Source organism: Somniosus microcephalus, chromosome 14 (genome assembly GCF_052327205.1).
Source record: "Somniosus microcephalus isolate GS21.2 chromosome 14, FLI_Smic_1.0, whole genome shotgun sequence".
In the NCBI taxonomy this organism is placed as follows: domain Eukaryota; kingdom Metazoa; phylum Chordata; class Chondrichthyes; order Squaliformes; family Somniosidae; genus Somniosus; species Somniosus microcephalus.
Window position 1 is genome coordinate 134,827,473 of NC_141000.1, and position 18,024 is coordinate 134,845,496.

The 18,024-nt window shown below is 45.6% G+C and overlaps 1 protein-coding gene across 1 annotated transcript in view; it reads right to left on the reverse strand.

The window, feature by feature from the left end:
* Nucleotides 1-767: 767 nt before the first annotated feature.
* The window catches only part of hsf2bp (heat shock transcription factor 2 binding protein), a 182,896-nt gene continuing 165,639 nt past the window's right edge, over nt 768-18,024 (reverse strand). Inside the window, exon 8 of the mRNA XM_086007357.1 lies at nt 768-1,945. Within this exon, the coding sequence (XP_085863483.1) occupies nt 1,743-1,945 (203 nt within the window). The 3' untranslated portion in view covers nt 768-1,742. The remainder of the gene's footprint in view (nt 1,946-18,024) is intronic.

The window sequence follows — 18,024 nt, forward strand, 5'->3', positions numbered from 1 at the left end:
AGCCCTTTCAATTCTCAAAAATTAGCCCTCCTCTAGTTGAGTATCTTTACCTTTGAATTATCAGTTATTTTCGCTATTACCGTCTCTATATTTATAATCTTGGGGTAAGGACTGGGCCTGCGACAGGTGCTGAGAGAACCAACACGAGGGAAAAACCTACTTGACCTCGTCCTCACCAATCTACCTGTCGCAGATGCACCTGTCCATGGCAGCATTGGTAGCAGTGACCACCGTGCAGTCACTGTGGAGACGAAGTCCCGTCTTCATACTGAGAACACCCTCCATTGTGTTGTGTGGCACTATCACCAGAACAGATCTAGCAGCTCAAACTGGGCATCCATGAGGTGCTGTGGACCATCAGCAGCAGCAGAATTGTATTCCACCACAATCTGTAACCTCATGGCCCAGCATACCCCTCACTCTACCATTACCATCAAGCCAGGGGACCAACCCTGGTTCAATAAGGAGTGTAGAAGAGCACTCTTGCAGGTGTATAACACTGAGGGCAATAGCTGGTAGGGGATGTTATTCCACTAGTCCTGACTACGATTGGGCAGATACAAGTACTTGGTCCCACTGGAACCCTCAGCACAAGGTTGAATGGGGCAGAGATCTGGAACAGTTGGTTCTCACCCCAATTTCTGCTACTGCAAGTCTCCACCATCTCAAATCCACCAGAAGATTTGTGGAATTTTGGGGTCAACATTTTTCTCAAACATTAGATTTTCAACCACAGCTAAAACCAGAGAATAAACTGGAGATTCGGGTAAAATGTAACAGTAACTGCAAACTTTTATTAAACAAATGGATAGAAAGGATCAGTAATTATTTCAGTGTAACCAGTACATACACAACCACATTCAGTCCTGGAGCGAGAGCAAGTTCAGAAACCTAATGTGTGCCAATGAGTCAATCAACCTCTACAAATCACTAGCATACATCTCTAATGAAAAATGCATTTAGATGAGCTTCATAAGCACCCTTGGTTACATAGAAGTAGATGAAATCATAAAAAGTTTCAGTTCAGCAAATCCAGTCAAGCAGATCACAGAAAAGCATAATGCGAAAGCCTGAAAATTGCAGTCAGCAATGTTACTGTACAGACACTTAGCACTGGCTTGAGTTTCCTCTGCTTAAGGGGTAGAAATTACTCTATTATCACGGCACACACATACACGGTGACATTTTAGCTTATTCACTTTTCTTGTGCTGTTAGCATGGCAGTGACTGATGCTGCAACGTGCAACGACAGGCAATGGTACAATGAAGGTTTGTTCCAATTCCACTTAGGTTTCTGTGTCACAGGCATACCTCTAAAGGGAGGGTAGAAAACTCAGAGGCCAAGTAACCCTTCTTATGCACTTAGTGTGTGGTTCATGAGGGGTACCGGCAGGAATTTAAAAGCCATTCACTTTCCTGACTGTTCAATCAGTGTACGGGAATGGGGAAATCTTGTCATTTAAGCTCTGCAATCTTAAATTCACCAATTACATTTCCGCAAAAAGACAGGTTCACCTTAAGAGGCCTGTTGAACCAATGTTTTGCCTTCTTTTGGAACATTCAGAGGCACAAACCTACCATACCAAGCTTGGCCACTATTTGCAACAGCAGTTTTTCACATTTTGCATCCTATAAAATAAAACTGAGATCTGCACTCATTTTTACTCATATACCAAACAATGTTTTCAAATATGAATAGATTCAGCAACAAAAACGACTGGCACAAGTAAAACAAGCTCTAGCTAAATACTAAACATTTTCATGTCCTCCAGCAGCTCACTTGCTATGTTGCGGAGATCTGGGTTACGGTTGTTGGTAAGTTCTAGAATACGCTGCTCCGGCAGCAATTCACGGATCTGGGTTGCCACTCTGGAGAAAACCTCCGGCTCAAGGATCAGAGATTGAATGAGCCGCAGAACATGGAGACAAACTTCTGCATCTGGATCTAATGAATAAAACAGTGTTAGTGGTTAGCTGCATCTTTTACTAATTTTGTAAATGTCATAATGCATTGGTTGTCATCTTCCAATATTCCATAGATTCTAGAACGGTTCCCGCAGATTGGAAGGTAGCAAATGTAATCCCACTATTTAAGAAAGGAGGGTGAGAGAAAATGGGGAACTACAGACCAGTTCGCCTGACATCAGTAGTAGGGAAAATGCTAGAATCTATTAATAAGGACATGGTAACAGGGCACTTAGAAAATAATAATAGGATTGGGCAGAGTCAACACGGATTTATGAAAGGGAAATCATGTTTGACAAATCTATTAGAGTTTTTTGAGGTTGTAACTAGCAGAATAGGGGGCACCAGTGCATGTGGTGTATTTGGATTTTCAGAAGGTGTTCGATAAGGTGCCACACAAGAGGTTAGTAAACAAAATTAGGGGTCATAGGATTGGGGGTAATATACTAGCATGGATTGAGGATTGGTTAACGGACAGAAAACAGAGAGTAGGAATAAACTAGTCATTTTTGGGTTGGTAGGCTGTAACTAGTGGGGTACGGTAGCATAGTGGTTATGACACTGGACAAGTAATCCAGAGGCCTGGACTAATGATCCGGAGATGGGAGGTCCTAGTAGATTGGAAACAGGCTAATGTGCTCATATTCAAAAAGGGGGATAAAACAGACACAGCTAACTACAGACCCAATTCCTTACTTCCATTCCATGTAAAATAATGGAATCAATTGTCAAGAGAAAACTTGAGGTTGTCTGTACAATGATAATCTAGTAAGCAGCTGTCAACATAGATTCAGAAGGAAAAATCCTATCAGACCAATCTCAATTTCTTTGAGGAACTAACATACCAAAGCACTGTGGTAAGCCCTACAATGTGGTGTATCTAGACTTCCAAAAGGCTTTCGACAAAGTTCCACATGAAAGGGTATTAAGAAAGCTGTGGTGGTTTTGGGTAAACCGTGGGAATGAACAATAAACTGGCTGAAGAGTAGGAAATGAGTACTCGTTAGAGGAGTTATGTTAGAGTGGGGGGAGGGGTGGAAGTACTGAGTGGGTACCTCAGGGCTCATTGCTAGGAACACTACTGTTTCTAATTGACATCAATGACCTGGATTCAGAAACTCAATGCAAAGTGATTTGCAGATGATATCAAACTAGGCAGGGCAGTGGAATCAGAAGAGGCAACTCAAAAATTACAAAATCAGTTAGAATATGTAATTGGGCAGATGAAACTCAATGCAGACAGGTGTAAAGTACTACAAGTAAAGAACTACAAATAGGAAGGAAAAATAGGAGACATATGAGCTCCATGAATGGTGTTGAAATACCTATTGTTGAAATTGAAAGAAACCTAGGAATTCAACACTAGATAAGTCCAACCAATTTGAGAAGGTCAGAGGCTGGGTATTCTGTGGCGAGTGACTCACCTCCAGACTCCCCAAAGCCTCTCTACCATCAGGTGTGTGATGGAATACTCTCCACTTGCCTGGATGAGTACAGCTGCAACAACAATCCAGAAGCTCGACACCATCCAGCTTAAATATCCACTCCCTCCACCACCAGTATACCGTACCTGTAGTGTGCACTATCTACAGGATGCACTGCAGCAAGTCATCAAGGCTTGTGTGTCAGCTGTGGCTCAGTTGGTAGCACCCTCGCCTCTGAGTCATAAAGTTCTGGGTTCAAGTTCCACTCCAGAGACTTGAGAACAAAAATCTAGGCTCACACTCCAGTGCAGTACTGAGGGAGTGCTGCACTGTTGGAGACGCCGTCTTTCAGATGAAACGTTAAACCGAGGCTCCGTCTGCCCTCTCAGGTGGACGTAAAAGATCCCATGGCACTATTTCGAAGAAAAGCAGGGGAGTTGTCCCCGGTGTCCTAGCCAATATTTATCCTTCAATCAATGTAACGAAAACAGATTTATCTGGTCATTATCACATTGCTGTTTGTGGGAGCTTGCTGTGCGCAAATAGGCTGCCGCGTTTCCTACATTACAACATTGACTACACTTCAAAAAAGTATTTCATTGTCTGTAAACACTTTGGGACGTCTGGTGGTCGTGAAAGGCGCTATAGAAATGCACGTCTTTCTTTTCTTTTCTCTTCTTTGGCAGCATCTCCTGCTTAGCTGGAGGACAGGAGATGATTAAATGTCAGATGTGATATGAGCAAAGTGTCAAAGGGTGGCATAATGAGAGAAATCAAAGAAACATATGAGACAGTGTGTGAATAGCTGAGGGGAGAAAAAGTAGCATGAAAAACCAGCATGGCAGAGCTAGCTTCAGTGGCCCAGCAGTCCGGTGGAAGAAAAAGAAAGGAAGCAGGTCGATACCAAGGTCACCCACCAATAGTGTTCCGACATGGGGCGCTCACCACAAGTACCAACGCCCCTCCCCCTCATCATCCCCGGAAATACTGGCACACAATCCCACGCATTGCCAACGTTGACCACCAGAGAGAAAATGGGAGTTGTAGTTCAGGTCTGAAGTTGTTAAAGTCCATGTTAAGGCTCGAGTGCGGCAAAGTTACCAGTAGAAAGGCGAGGTGCTGTTCCTCAAGCTTACATGACGCTTTACTGCAATACTATGGAAGGCCAAAAGCAGAGAGGATAGAGGAGTGGGGAATTGAAGTGACAAGAAACGGGGAGCTTGGGGTCGTACTTGCAGACAGAATGGAGGTGTTCAGCAAAGCGATCACCTAATCGGTGTTTGGTTTCTCCAATGTAGAGGAGACCACACCACGAGTAGTGAATACAGTATATTAAATTGGAGGAAGTACAAGTAAATTGCTCTATCTGGAAGTTTATCCCACACATATATCACTCATTTTCTTAGTAGGACTGATAAGAGTGAAATGAGTGATCAATATCTCCACTATCAATCCTTCAATGGCTAGCTGCAGTCCTTTTCATCTCCAGCCAAGTGTGCCACAGATAAAGGTCTCTGGGAAGGCTTTTCTTGCACCTTTAACCTATTTAAAATAGATGGAGGAACTCCCGTTGGAAAATTCTGCGTGGCCTGCCCTTTGAGCTGACAGGCCTAGAAAAATAGGAGCAGGAGTAGGCCATTTGGCCCTTCGAGCCTGCTCCGCCATTCAGTATGATCATGGCTGATCCTCTATCTCAATACCATATTCCTGCTCTCTCCCCATACCCCTTGATGCCTGCGCTAAGTTTGGCTATTTTTTCTCCAAAAACAGAATGCAGTGAGCCAATTCTCAAACCCTCCAATCTGAGGGGGCTTGGCGCTTTTGGAAAATTATGTGGGAGGTGTTCTAGTCACTCCTACCTCATTCACACTGGATTTAAATGCTTCTGCCTGTTTCAGGTGGGAGCTCTCCAGCCACACTCAAAGATATCTTGAAAATGTCTGTGACGTGCAAAGGGGATGAAGACCTTGCATAATGGGAATAGGCATACTCAGGGCATAAAATAGAGGAAAATTGCCATATCCTTTTTCATTTATGGACAGATTACACTTGTAACTCAAAGCAAAATCTAACAGGGTATGTAGCGGAGACATGGCTTTAAAATTATAGTTATAGATAGATTTGGATAGATATAGATAAATGTACACACACTTTTTAAAACTGCATTGTAAAGTTACTAAATACTTTTTATCTCTACTTATTTTCTATACAAGAAAATATGACCAGCCAATGAAACCACATGAAATGTGTTCAGCCATCTGCTGAACTTGCGTGATTGTGCTGCAGTATGCACAGTTTGACGTCATTTCAAATAGAGCTGTGGAGTAAAGATTAGATAAGCTACAGATTCTTCGTCATTTGCAGTGCCCTGAATGGCTGAGCCCTCTCCTAGTCCCAGTAAGGCTTATTAGTGATCTTACATTAACACTTAAAAGCTTATCTGTAATACACTTCCAGGGTGGCAGATTTCTATTTACGCATGTGTACAATATTCACACACCATCTGGTAGTTCTTTTCCTGCAATCACTATTTTTAAAAATTCATTCACAAGATGTGGGCGTAGCTAGCAAGGCCAGCATTTATTGCCCATTCCTAGCTGCCCTTGAGAAGGTGGTGGTGAGCTGTCTTTTTGAACCACTGCAGCCAGTGGGGTGAAGGTGCTCCCACAGTGCTGTGAGGGAGGGAGTTCCAGGGTTTTGGCCAAGCAACGATGAAGGAATGCCAATGTATTTCTAAGTCAGGATGGTGTGTGACTTGGATTATTATTGAATAATACTCTGCAGAAAAGACTTTAAGAAAGACTCTGACACTGTTTATATTGAGTAGATTGGGCCTGTACTCTCTGGAGCTTAGAAGAATGAGATGCGATCTCATTGAAACACATAAGATTCTGAGGGGGATTGACAGGGTCGATGCTAAGAGGTTGTTTCCCCCTGGCTGGAGAGTCTAGAACTAGGGGGCATAGTCTCAGGATAAGGGGCCGGCCTTTTAAGACTGAGATGAGGAGGAATTTCTTCACTCAGAGGGTTGTGAATCTTTGACATTATCTGCCCCAAAGTGCTGTGGCTGCTCAGTCATTGAGTATATTCAAGGCTGAGATAAATAGATTTTTGGACTCCAGAGGAATTAAGGGATATGGTGGGAAGGCCAGTTTCGGGAGGAGCAGAGAGCGGCGTTACAATGAGTACTTAAACTCACTTTCACGGGCTTTTTTACAGAGGCCAGTGTCGGGAGGAGCAGAGAGCGGCGTTACAATGAGTACTTAAACTCACTTTCGCGGGCTATTTTACAGAGGCCAGTGTCGGGAGGAGCAGAGAGCGGCGGTACAGTGAGTATTTAAACTCACTTTCGCGGGCTATTTTACAGAGGCCAGTGTCGGGAGGAGCAGAGAGCAGCGGTATGGTGAGTACTCAAACTCACTTTCGCGGGCTATTTTACAGAGGCCAGTGTCGGGAGGAGCAGAGAGCAGCGGTATGGTGAGTACTCAAACTCACTTTCACGGGCTTTTTTACAGAGGCCAGTGTCGGGAGGAGCAGAGAGCGGCGTTACAATGAGTACTTAAACTCACTTTCACGGGCTATTTCACAGAGGCCAGTGTCGGGAGGAGCAGAGAGCGGCGGTACAGTGAGTATTTAAACTCACTTTCACGGGCTATTTTACAGAGGCTAGTGTCGGGAGCAGCAGAGAGCGGCGGTACAGTGAGTATTTAAACTCACTTTCGCGGGCTATTTTACAGAGGCTAGTGTTGGGAGGAGCAGAGAGCGGCGGTACAGTGAGTATTTAAACTCACTTTCGCGGGCTATTTTACAGAGGCCAGTGTCGGGAGGAGCAGAGAGCGGCGGTACAGTGAGTATTTAAACTCACTTTCGCGGGCTATTTTACAGAGGCCAGTGTCGGGAGGAGCAGAGAGCGGTGGTACAGTGAGTATTTAAACTCACTTTCGCGGGCTATTTTACAGAGGCCAGTGTCGGGAGGAGCAGAGAGCGGCGGTACAGTGAGTATTTAAACTCACTTTCGCGGGCTATTTTACAGAGGCCAGTGTCGGGAGGAGCAGAGAGCAACGTTACAATGAGTACTTAAACTCACTTTCACGGGCTATTTCACAGAGGCCAGTGTCGGGAGGAGCAGAGAGCGGCGGTACAGTGAGTACTTAAACTCACTTTCACGGGCTATTTTACAGAGGCTAGTGTTGGGAGGAGCAGAGAGCGGCGGTACAGTGAGTATTTAAACTCACTTTCGCGGGCTATTTTACAGAGGCCAGTGTTGGGAGGAGCAGAGAGCGGCGGTACAGTGAGTATTTAAACTCACTTTCGCGGGCTATTTTACAGAGGCCAGTGTCGGGAGGAGCAGAGAGCGGCGGTACAGTGAGTATTTAAACTCACTTTCGCGGGCTATTTTACAGAGGCCAGTGTCGGGAGGAGCAGAGAGCGGTGGTACAGTGAGTACTTAAACTCACTTTCGCGGGCTATTTCACAGAGGCTAGTGTTGGGAGGAGCAGAGAGCGGCAGTATGGTGAGTACTTAAACTCACTTTCACGGGCTATTTTACAGAGGCTAGTGTCGGGAGGAGCAGAGAGCGGCGGTACAGTGAGTATTTAAACTCACTTTCGCGGGCTATTTTACAGAGGCCAGTGTCGGGAGGAGCAGAGAGCAGCGGTATGGTGAGTACTCAAACTCACTTTCGCGGGCTTTTTTACAGAGGCCAGTGTCGGGAGGAGCAGAGAGCGGCGTTACAATGAGTACTTAAACTCACTTTCACGGGCTATTTCACAGAGGCCAGTGTCGGGAGGAGCAGAGAGCAGCGGTATGGTGAGTACTTAAACTCACTTTCACGGGCTATTTCACAGAGGCCAGTGTCGGGAGGAGCAGAGAGCGGCGGTACAGTGAGTATTTAAACTCACTTTCGCGGGCTATTTTACAGAGGCCAGTGTCGGGAGGAGCAGAGAGCGGCGGTACAGTGAGTATTTAAACTCACTTTCGCGGGCTATTTCACAGAGGCCAGTGTCGGGAGGAGCAGAGAGCGGCGGTACAGTGAGTATTTAAACTCACTTTCGCGGGCTATTTTACAGAGGCCAGTGTCGGGAGGAGCAGAGAGCGGCGGTACAGTGAGTATTTAAACTCACTTTCGCGGGCTATTTTACAGAGGCTAGTGTTGGGAGGAGCAGAGAGCGGCGGTACAGTGAGTATTTAAACTCACTTTCACGGGCTTTTTTACAGAGGCCAGTGTCGGGAGGAGCAGAGAGCGGTGGTACAGTGAGTATTTAAACTCACTTTCACGGGCTTTTTACAGAGGCCAGTGTCGGGAGGAGCAGAGAGCAGCGGTATGGTGAGTACTTAAACTCACTTTCGCGGGCTATTTTACAGAGGCTAGTGTCGGGAGGAGCAGAGAGCGGTGGTACAGTGAGTACTTAAACTCACTTTCGCGGGCTATTTCACAGAGGCCAGTGTCGGGAGGAGCAGAGAGCGGCGGTACAGTGAGTACTTAAACTCACTTTCGCTGGCTTTTTACAGAGGCCAGTGTCGGGAGGAGCAGAGAGCGGCGGTACAGTGAATATTTAAACTCACTTTCGTGGGCTATTTTACAGAGGCTAGTGTTGGGAGGAGCAGAGGTACAGTGAGTATTTAAACTCACTTTCGCGGGCTATTTTACAGAGGCTAGTGTTGGGAGGAGCAGAGAGCGGCGGTACAGTGAGTATTTAAACTCACTTTCGCGGGCTATTTTACAGAGGCTAGTGTCGGGAGGAGCAGAGAGCGGCGGTACAGTGAGTACTTAAACTCACTTTCGCGGGCTATTTCACAGAGGCCAGTGTCGGGAGGAGCAGAGAGCGGCGGTACAGTGAGTATTTAAACTCACTTTCGCTGGCTTTTTACAGAGGCTAGTGTCGGGAGGAGCAGAGGTACAGTGAGTACTTAAACTCACTTTCGCGGACTTTTTACAGAGGCCAGTGTCGGGAGGAGCAGAGAGCGGCAGTACAGTGAGTACTTAAACTCACTTTCGTGGGCTATTTTACAGAGGCTAGTGTCGGGAGGAGCAGAGAGCAGCAGTATGGTGAGTACATAAACTCACTTTCGCGGGCTATTTTACAGAGGCTAGTGTCGGGAGGAGCAGAGAGTGGCGGTACAGTGAGTACATAAACTCACTTTCGCGGGCTATTTTACAGAGGCCAGTGTCGGGAGGAGCAGAGAGCAGCGGTATGGTGAGTACTTAAACTCACTTTCGTGGGCTTTTTTACAGAGGCTTACCAATCTCACAGACCAGCAGCGGCGTTCCGGAGCCACGTCACGATTCAAAAAGTGAAGCGTGCAAGAGGAAGCAGCTGATTGGGTGAGTATGGCCAGGTGAGTATTTATACTACTCTATAGTTTGACAGTTAAGATTAATAGTTTATAAAATTTAGAAGGTCTTAATTTTTGTGGTTATACTTTCTAAGGTCTCTGTTGTGTATCGGGGAGTGCTAGTAACCAAGGGCCCTTGAGTATATCATTTAATTGTAGTGTAATTAGTGGTATTGATTTGATTTAATTTAAATTAATTAAAAGGTAAGTCATGGCAGGACAGCTCGGCCCCGTGGCATGCTCCTCCTGCGCAATGTGGGAAATCAGCAACATTTCCTGTGCCCCTGACGACCATGAGTGCGGGAAGTGTATCCAACTGCAGCTACTGACAGACCGCATTGCGGCGCTGGAGCTGCGAATGGATACATACTGGCGCATTCGCGATGCTGAGGACATCGTGGATAGCATGTTTAGGGAGTTGGTCACACCACAGGTAAAGGCTGCACAGGAAGGGAATGGGTGACCACCAGGCAGAGTAGTAGGCGCAGGCAGGTAGTGCAGGGGTCCCCTGCGGCCATCCCCCTCTCAAACAGATATATCACTCCGGATATTGTTGAGGGAGATGGCTTATCGGGGGAAGGCAGCAGCAGCCAACTTCCTGGCACTATGGGTGGTTCTGGACATGAGGAAAAAGAGTGGGAGAGCTATAGTGATAGGGGATTCTATTGTAAGGGGAATAGATAGGCGTTTCTGCGGCCGCAAATGAGACTCCAGGATGGCATGTTGCCTCCCTGGTGCAAGGGTCAAGGATGTCTCGGGGCAGCTGCAGGGCATTCTGGAGGGGGAGGGTGAACAACCAGTTGTCGTGGTGCATATAGGTAACAACGATATAGGTAAAAAATGGGATGAGGTCCTAAAAGCTGAATATAGGGAGTTAGGAGGTAAATTAAAAAATAGGACCTCAAAGGTAATAATCTCAGGATTGCTACCAGTGCCATGTGCTAGTCAGAGTAGAAATAGAAGTATATTTCAGATGAATATGTGGCTAGAGGAATGGTGCAAGGGGGAGGGATTCAAATTCCTGGGACATTGGAACCGGTTCTGGGGGAGGTGGGACCAGTACAAACTGGACGGTTTGTACCTGGGCGGGACCGGGACCGATGTCCATGGGGGAGTGTTTGCTAGTGCTGTTGGGGAGGGCTTAAACTAAAATGGCAGGGGGTTGGGAACCTGTGCAGGGAGACAGAGGAAAGGGAAGCAATGATAGAAACAAAAGACAGGAAGGAAAAAAGCAAAAGTGGAAGGCAGAGAAATCAAGGGTGTAAATCAAACAAGGCTACAGTAAATAATAATTCTAAAAGGACTAAGAGTGTTAAAAAAACAAGCCCGAAGGCTTTGTGTCTTAATGCGAGGAGCATTCGTAATAAGGTGGATGAATTAGCTGCGCAAATAGATGTAAACTGATATGATATAATTGAGATTACAGAGGCATAGCTCCAGGGTGACCAAGGCTGGGAATTCAACATCCAGGGGTATTCAATATTCAGGAAGGACAGGCAAAAAGGAAAAGGAGGTGGGGTAGCATTGCTGGTTAAAGAGGAGATTAACAAAATGGTAAGGAAGGATATTAGCTCTGATGATGTGGAATCTGTAAGGGTAGAGCTGAGAAATACCAAGCGGTAGAAAACGTTAGTGGGAGTTGTATACAGACCCCCAAACAGTAATGCTGAGGTTGGGGGTGGCATTAAATGGGAAATTAGAGACGCGTGCAATAAGGGCACAGCAGTTATCATGGGTGACTTTAATCTACATATAGATTGGGCTAACCAAATTAGTGACAATACTGTGGAGGAGGAATTCCTAGAGTGTATACGGGATGGTTTCCTGGACCAATATGTCAAGGAACCAACTGGAGATCAGGCCATCTTAGACTGGGTATTATGTAATGAGAAAGGATTAATTAGCAATCCTGTTGTGCGAGGCTCCTTGGGGAGGAGCGATCATAATATGTTGGAATTCTTCATTAAGATGGAGAGTGAAGTAGTTGACTCAGAGACTAGGGTCCTGAATTTAAATAAAGGAAACTACGATGGTATGAGGCGCAGGTTGGATCGGATGGATTGGGGAATGTTACTTAAAGGGTTGACGGTGGATAGGCAATGGCAAACATTTAAAGATCGCATGGATGAACTACAGAATTTGTTCATCCCTGTTTGGCATAAAAATAAAACAAAAAAGGTGACTCAACCGTGGCTAACAAGGGAAATTAGGGATAGCATAAGATCCAAAGAGAGGACATATAAATTGGCCAGAAAAAGCAGCAAACCTGAGGATTGGGAGCAGTTTAGGATTCAGCAAAGGAGGACAAAGGGATTAATTAAGAGGGGGAAAATAGAATATGAGAGTAAGCTTGCAGGGAACATAAAAACTGACTGTAAAAGCTTCTATAGATATGTGAAGAGAAACAGAATCAGGGAATTTTTAAATGGGGAACAAAGAAATGGCAGACCAATTTCATACATACTGTACTTTGGTTCTGTCTTCACAAAGGAGGACACAAATAACCTTCCAGAGATGTCGGGGAACATAGGGTCTAATGAGAGGGAGGAATTGAATGAAATCAGTATTTGTAGGGAAACGGTGTTAGGGAAATTGACGGCATTGAAGGCCGATAAATCCCCAGGGTCTGATAATCTACATCCTAGGGTACTTAAGGAAGTGGCCCTAGAAATAGTAAATGCATTGCTGGTCATCTTCCAAAATTCTATAGACTCTGGAATAGTTCCCATGGATTGGAGGGTAGCTAATTTAACCCCACTATTAAAAAAAGGTGGTAGAGAGAAAACGGGGAATTATAGACCAGTAAGCCTGACATCGGTAGTGGGGAAAATGCTAGAGTCCATTATAAAAGATGTAATAGCAGAGCACTTGGAAAACAGTGACAGGATCGGACAAAATCAACATGGATTTACAAAAGGTAAATCGTGCTTGACTAATCTACTGGAATTTTTTGAGGATGTAACTGGTAGAATAGATAAGGGAGAACCAGTGGATGTGTATTTGGACTTTCAGAAGGCTTTCGATAAGGTCCCGCATAAGAGATTGGCGTGCCAAGTTAAAGCACATGGGATTGGGGGTAAGGTACTGACTTGGATAGAGAACTGGTTGGCAGACAGGAAGCAAAGAGTTGGAATAAACGGGTCTTTTTCCGATAGGCAGGCAGTGACTAGTGGGGTACCGCAGGGATCGGTGCTAGGACCCCAGCTATTCACAATATATATTAGTGATGTAGACGAGGGAACTAGATGTAATATCTCCAAGTTTGAAGACGACAGAGCTGGGTGGGCGTGTGTGCTGTGAGGAGGATGCCGAGAAACTCCAGTATGATTTGGACAGGTTGGGTGATTGGGCAGATGCAGTATAATGTGGATAAATGCGAGGTTATCCACTTTGGTGGCAAAAACAGGAAGACAGATTATTATCTGAACGGCAATAGATTGGGAAAAGGGGAAGTGCAAGGAGACCTGGGTGTCCTTGTGCACCAGTCGCTGAAGGTAAGCATGCAGATGCAACAGGCGGTTAAGAAGGCAAATGGTATGTTGGCCTTCATAGCGAGAGGATTCGAGTACAGGAGCAAGGATGTCTTGCTGCAGTTGTACAGGGCCTTGGTGAGACCACACCTTGAGTATTGTGTGCAGTTTTGGTCGCCTTATCTGAGGAAGGATGTTCTTGCCATGGAGGGAGTGCAGCGAAGATTCACCAGACTGATACCTAGGATGGCAGGAATGACGTATGAAGAGAGATTGGGTCGATTAGGCTTATATTCGCTGCTGTTTATTGAAACTTATAAAATTCTAACAGGACTAGGCAGACTAGATGCAGGAAGGATGTTCCCGATGGCGGGGGAGTCCAGAACCAGGGGTCACAGTCTAAGGATAAGGGGTAAGCCATTTAGGACTGAGATGAGGAGGAATTTCTTCACCTAGAGTGGTGAACCTGTGGAATTCTCTACCACAGAAGACAGTTGAGGCCAACTTATTAAATATATTCAAGAAGGAGTTAGATATATTTCTTAAGGTTAAAGGGATCAAGGGATATGGGGAGAAAGCAGGGACAGGGTACTGAATTTGGATGATCAGCCATGATCTCATTAAATGGCGGAACAGGCTCGAGGGGCCGAATGGCCTACTCCTGCTCCTATCTTCTATGTTTCTATGAAAGTGAAGTTGAGGTTGAATTTCAGCCATGATCTTAATGAATGGCAGGGCAGACTCGAGGGGCCGTATGGCTTACTCCTGCTCCTAATTCTTATGTTCTTATACCTCAGAAACCTAAGAACATAAGAAATAAGAGCAGGAGTAGGCCAAACGGCCCCTCGAGCCTGCTCCGCCATTCAATAAGATCATAGCTGATCATCGACCTCAACTTCACTTTCCCGCCCTATCTCCATATCCGTTGATTCCCCTAGAGTCCAAAAATCTATCTATCTCAGCCTTGAATATACTCAAAGACTCAGGATTCACAGCCCTCTGGGACAGAGAATTCCAAAGATTCACAACCCTCTGAGTGAAGAAATTCCTCCTCATCTCAGTCTTAAATGGCCTACCCCTTATCCTGAGACTATGCCCCCAAGTTCCAGACAGTCCAGCCAGGGGAAACAACCTGTCAGCATCTACCTTTCAATCCCCTTCAGAATCTTGTATGTTTCAATGAGATCATCTCTCATTCTTCTAAAATCCAGAGAGTATAGGCCCATTCTACACAATCTCTCATCATAGGACAGCCCTCTCATCCCAGGAGTCAATCTAGTGAACCTTCGTTGCACCGCCTCCAAGGCAAGTATATCCTTCCTTAGATGAGGGGACCAAAACTGTGTACAGTACTCCAGGTGTGGTCTCGCCAAGGCCCTGTACAATTGTAGCAAGACTTCCTTACTCTTATACTCCAACCCCCTTGCAATAAAGGCCAACATGCCATTTGCCTTCCTTATTGCTTGCTGTACCTGCATGCTAGCTTTCTGTGTTTCTTGCACGAGGACACCCAAATCTCTCTGAACACCAACATTTGAAAGTTTCTCACCATTTAAAAAATATTGTTTTTCTATTCTTCCTACCAAAGTGAATAACCTCACATTTCCCTACATTATACTCCATCTGCCACATTACTGCCCACTCAATTCAATTCAATTCAAATCGCTTTATTGGCATGACAAGTTACATCTTATGTTGCCAAAGCATCAGAAAACATTCATGTTTGTTCACAAAAATACAGATCTATCCATACAGTGTATAAACAGATATATCCCTGAGTGTATAAATATACTTTCATATAATTTGTATATACTCTTTTTTTCTTATATTTAGTGGTTGTCCCTCTGTTTATGGCAAGCTGTAACATAGTGTGCCGCTAGTGTTACGCAATTTCTCTCTTCCCCTAGTAGGTATGGGAGTTTTTGGTCGTCATTCAAATTTCTGAATTCCGGGCATATTTTTGTGAATTTTGGGTAGAAATTCTCCCTTATGCCCTGATATTTTCTACAAGCTGTGAGGAAGTGCATCTCTGTCTCCACCACTCCCTGACTGCAGTGAGAGCATATCCTGTCCTCTCTTGGTAGCCGGGTTATGTTCACTAAGTCTGTACATTGTCAAAGTTTTTCTCAGTTTGCTATCCTTTACCATGGTCAGGTAATCAACCATGTTGTATTGTCTGTTTAGGGCCAAGTAGCAATTGAGTTTGCTTTGGGTTTTTGTTGTTTCTGCCCAATATGACAGATATTTTTCCTTTTGCTTAGCGACGATTGTGTTGGGTCGAATTCTTTGTGTTACGCTGTCACTGTCCTGGGGCTGGTTATTGTTCGCAGTGTTAGTAGTTACTTCACTGAGTCCCAGGACTAGTTGACTGAGGGTATTCTTCTTTATGGTCCTCTCTTGGCATTTCAGGGCTTCGTAATGATAGCATTGGGGGTTGCTCATTTCTAGGTGTTTCCAAAATTTGGTGGCTGTTTTTTGGATAGTGATTATTAATGGATATTGGCTTAGTCTAACTATATCCCTTTGCAGACTCTTTGCCACGATTTTCTGCTTGGTGTCGGGATGGGTGCGGGTCAGCTGGTTTCCGGGTTCCAGTCCTGCCCCCAGCTGCCTCCGCTCCAGGGAAGTGATTTTCCCTTGATTGGCCTTGTTAAGCCTGCCCTGTGGGCTTACCGGCCAATTAACAGGAAGCGGGTCTGATGACGTCATTTTTTGACGCGTCATCTGCCGGTTTCCTTAAAGGGACCAGGCACAATTTTATTTTGACAGTTGATTTTTCAGTGTTTGACAGCATTGAGGTGCTGAAAACACTGCACAAAAGGTGAACTCTTGCACCCATGCTCTCCAGTGACTCCCTCCATATGCTGGAATAGAAGACAGCTGCAGGTGAGATGACAGAAGCGATCTGTCACTGGTGAGAGAGGTTGTCCCAATGAGGTGGAACTGGACATAAAGTTGGATTAAAAAACTTGTAAGCTAAAGAAATCTGTATATGTTTTACAAATGCAGTAACCAACATTTTCTTTACTCTGAAACTTACCATGTGCAACACTGCATCCTTCACAATACTTCTGCAGCTGTCATCTTTTCACAAACATTGGACCAGACTCACAACACGCCACACTTACCAGGCATGTTGTCTGGATGTCGTGAAACCCGACCCAGAAGCGGGAAAATTGAAAAACAGCCTGAAAACTGATGACAAGTACCTGTTAGTAGGCAGGTAATTGTCTTAAATCCGTGTCCCGCCGCTAGGTATCGGGTCCATTCGCAAATCGGGGACCTGACACTTGGGAAGGTTGTTTGGAGGCGGGTTGACGGCGGGTTCGGAACCTGCCATCAATCAAAAGGACTTTAGCCTCTGACCCGCCTCTCTGAACACCGGCAAAATTGCTGCCTTTGTGTTCTCCTCACAGCTAACTTTCCCACCTAGCTTTGTCCTAGAAACCTTAAACAGACTGTTGATTTAAAAAAAATACCTTTCATGTCAGTGTGTGTGGTACAACAAAATCTGCCATGGAGGGAGTGTTTACGTGACCATGGGCAGCTGTGGCACACTTAGCTGGCGATGGGGGAGGATGAGAAAATGTGGCAAAAAAGCAGCTCCTTAACGGCCACAACTAGCCAATAAAGGGGAGATCTACAAACTGTATTTCCCCACACTGACCCCTCCCCATTGTGTTTCCCCACACTGACCCCCCCCATTGTGTTTTTTAAATTCATTCATGGGATGTGGGCGTCACTGGCAAGGCCAGCATTTATTGCCCATCCCTAATTCCCCTTGAGAAGGTGGTGGTGAGCCGCCTTCTTGAACCGCTGCAGTCCGTTTGGCGAAGGCACTTCCACAGTGCTGTTAGGGAGGGAGTTCCAGGATTTTGACCCAGCGACAATGAAGGCAATATACTTCCAAGTCAGGATGGTGTGTGACTTGGAGGGGAACTTGGAGGTGGTGGTGTTCCCATGATTATGCTGTCCTTGTCCTTCTAGGTGGTAGAGATTGCGGGTTTGGGAGGTACTGCCAAAGAAGCCTTGGCAAGTTGTTGCAGTGCATCTTGTAGATGGTACACACTGCAGCCACGGTACGCTGGTAGTGGAAGGAGTGAATGTTTAAGGTGGTGGAGGGGGTGCCAATCAAGCAGGCTACTTTGTGTTGAGCTTCTTGAGTGTTGTTGGAGCTGCACTCATCCAGGCAAGTGGAGAGTATTCCATCACACTCCTGACTTGTGCCTTGTAGATGATGGAAAGGTTTTGTGGAGTCAGGAGATGAGACACTCGCCACAGAATACTTAGCCTCTGACCTGCTCTTGTTGCCAAAGTATTTATGTGGCTGCTCAATGGTGACCCCCAGGATGTTGATGGTGAGGGAATTTGACGATGGTAATGCTGTTGAATGTCAAGTGGAGATGGTTAGACTCGCTCTTGTTGCAGATAATCATTGCTTGGCACTTGTGTGGCACAAATGTTACTTGCCACTTATCAGCGCAAGCCTGAATGTTGTCCAGGTCTTGCTGCATGCGGGTACAGACTGCTTCATTGTCTGAGGAGTTGCGAATGGAATTGAACACTGTGCAATCATCAGCGAACATCACCACTTCTGATCTTATGTTGGAGGGAAGGTCATTGACGAAGCAGCTGAAGATAGTTGGGCCTGGGACACTGCCATGAGGAACTCCTGCAGCAATGTCCAGGGACTGAGATGATTGGCCTCCAACAACCACAACCATCTTCCTTTGTGCTAGGTATGACTCCAGCCAGTGGAGAGTTTTCTCTCCCGACTCCCACTGACTTCAGTTTTACTAGGGCTCCTTGATGCCACACTCGGTCAAATG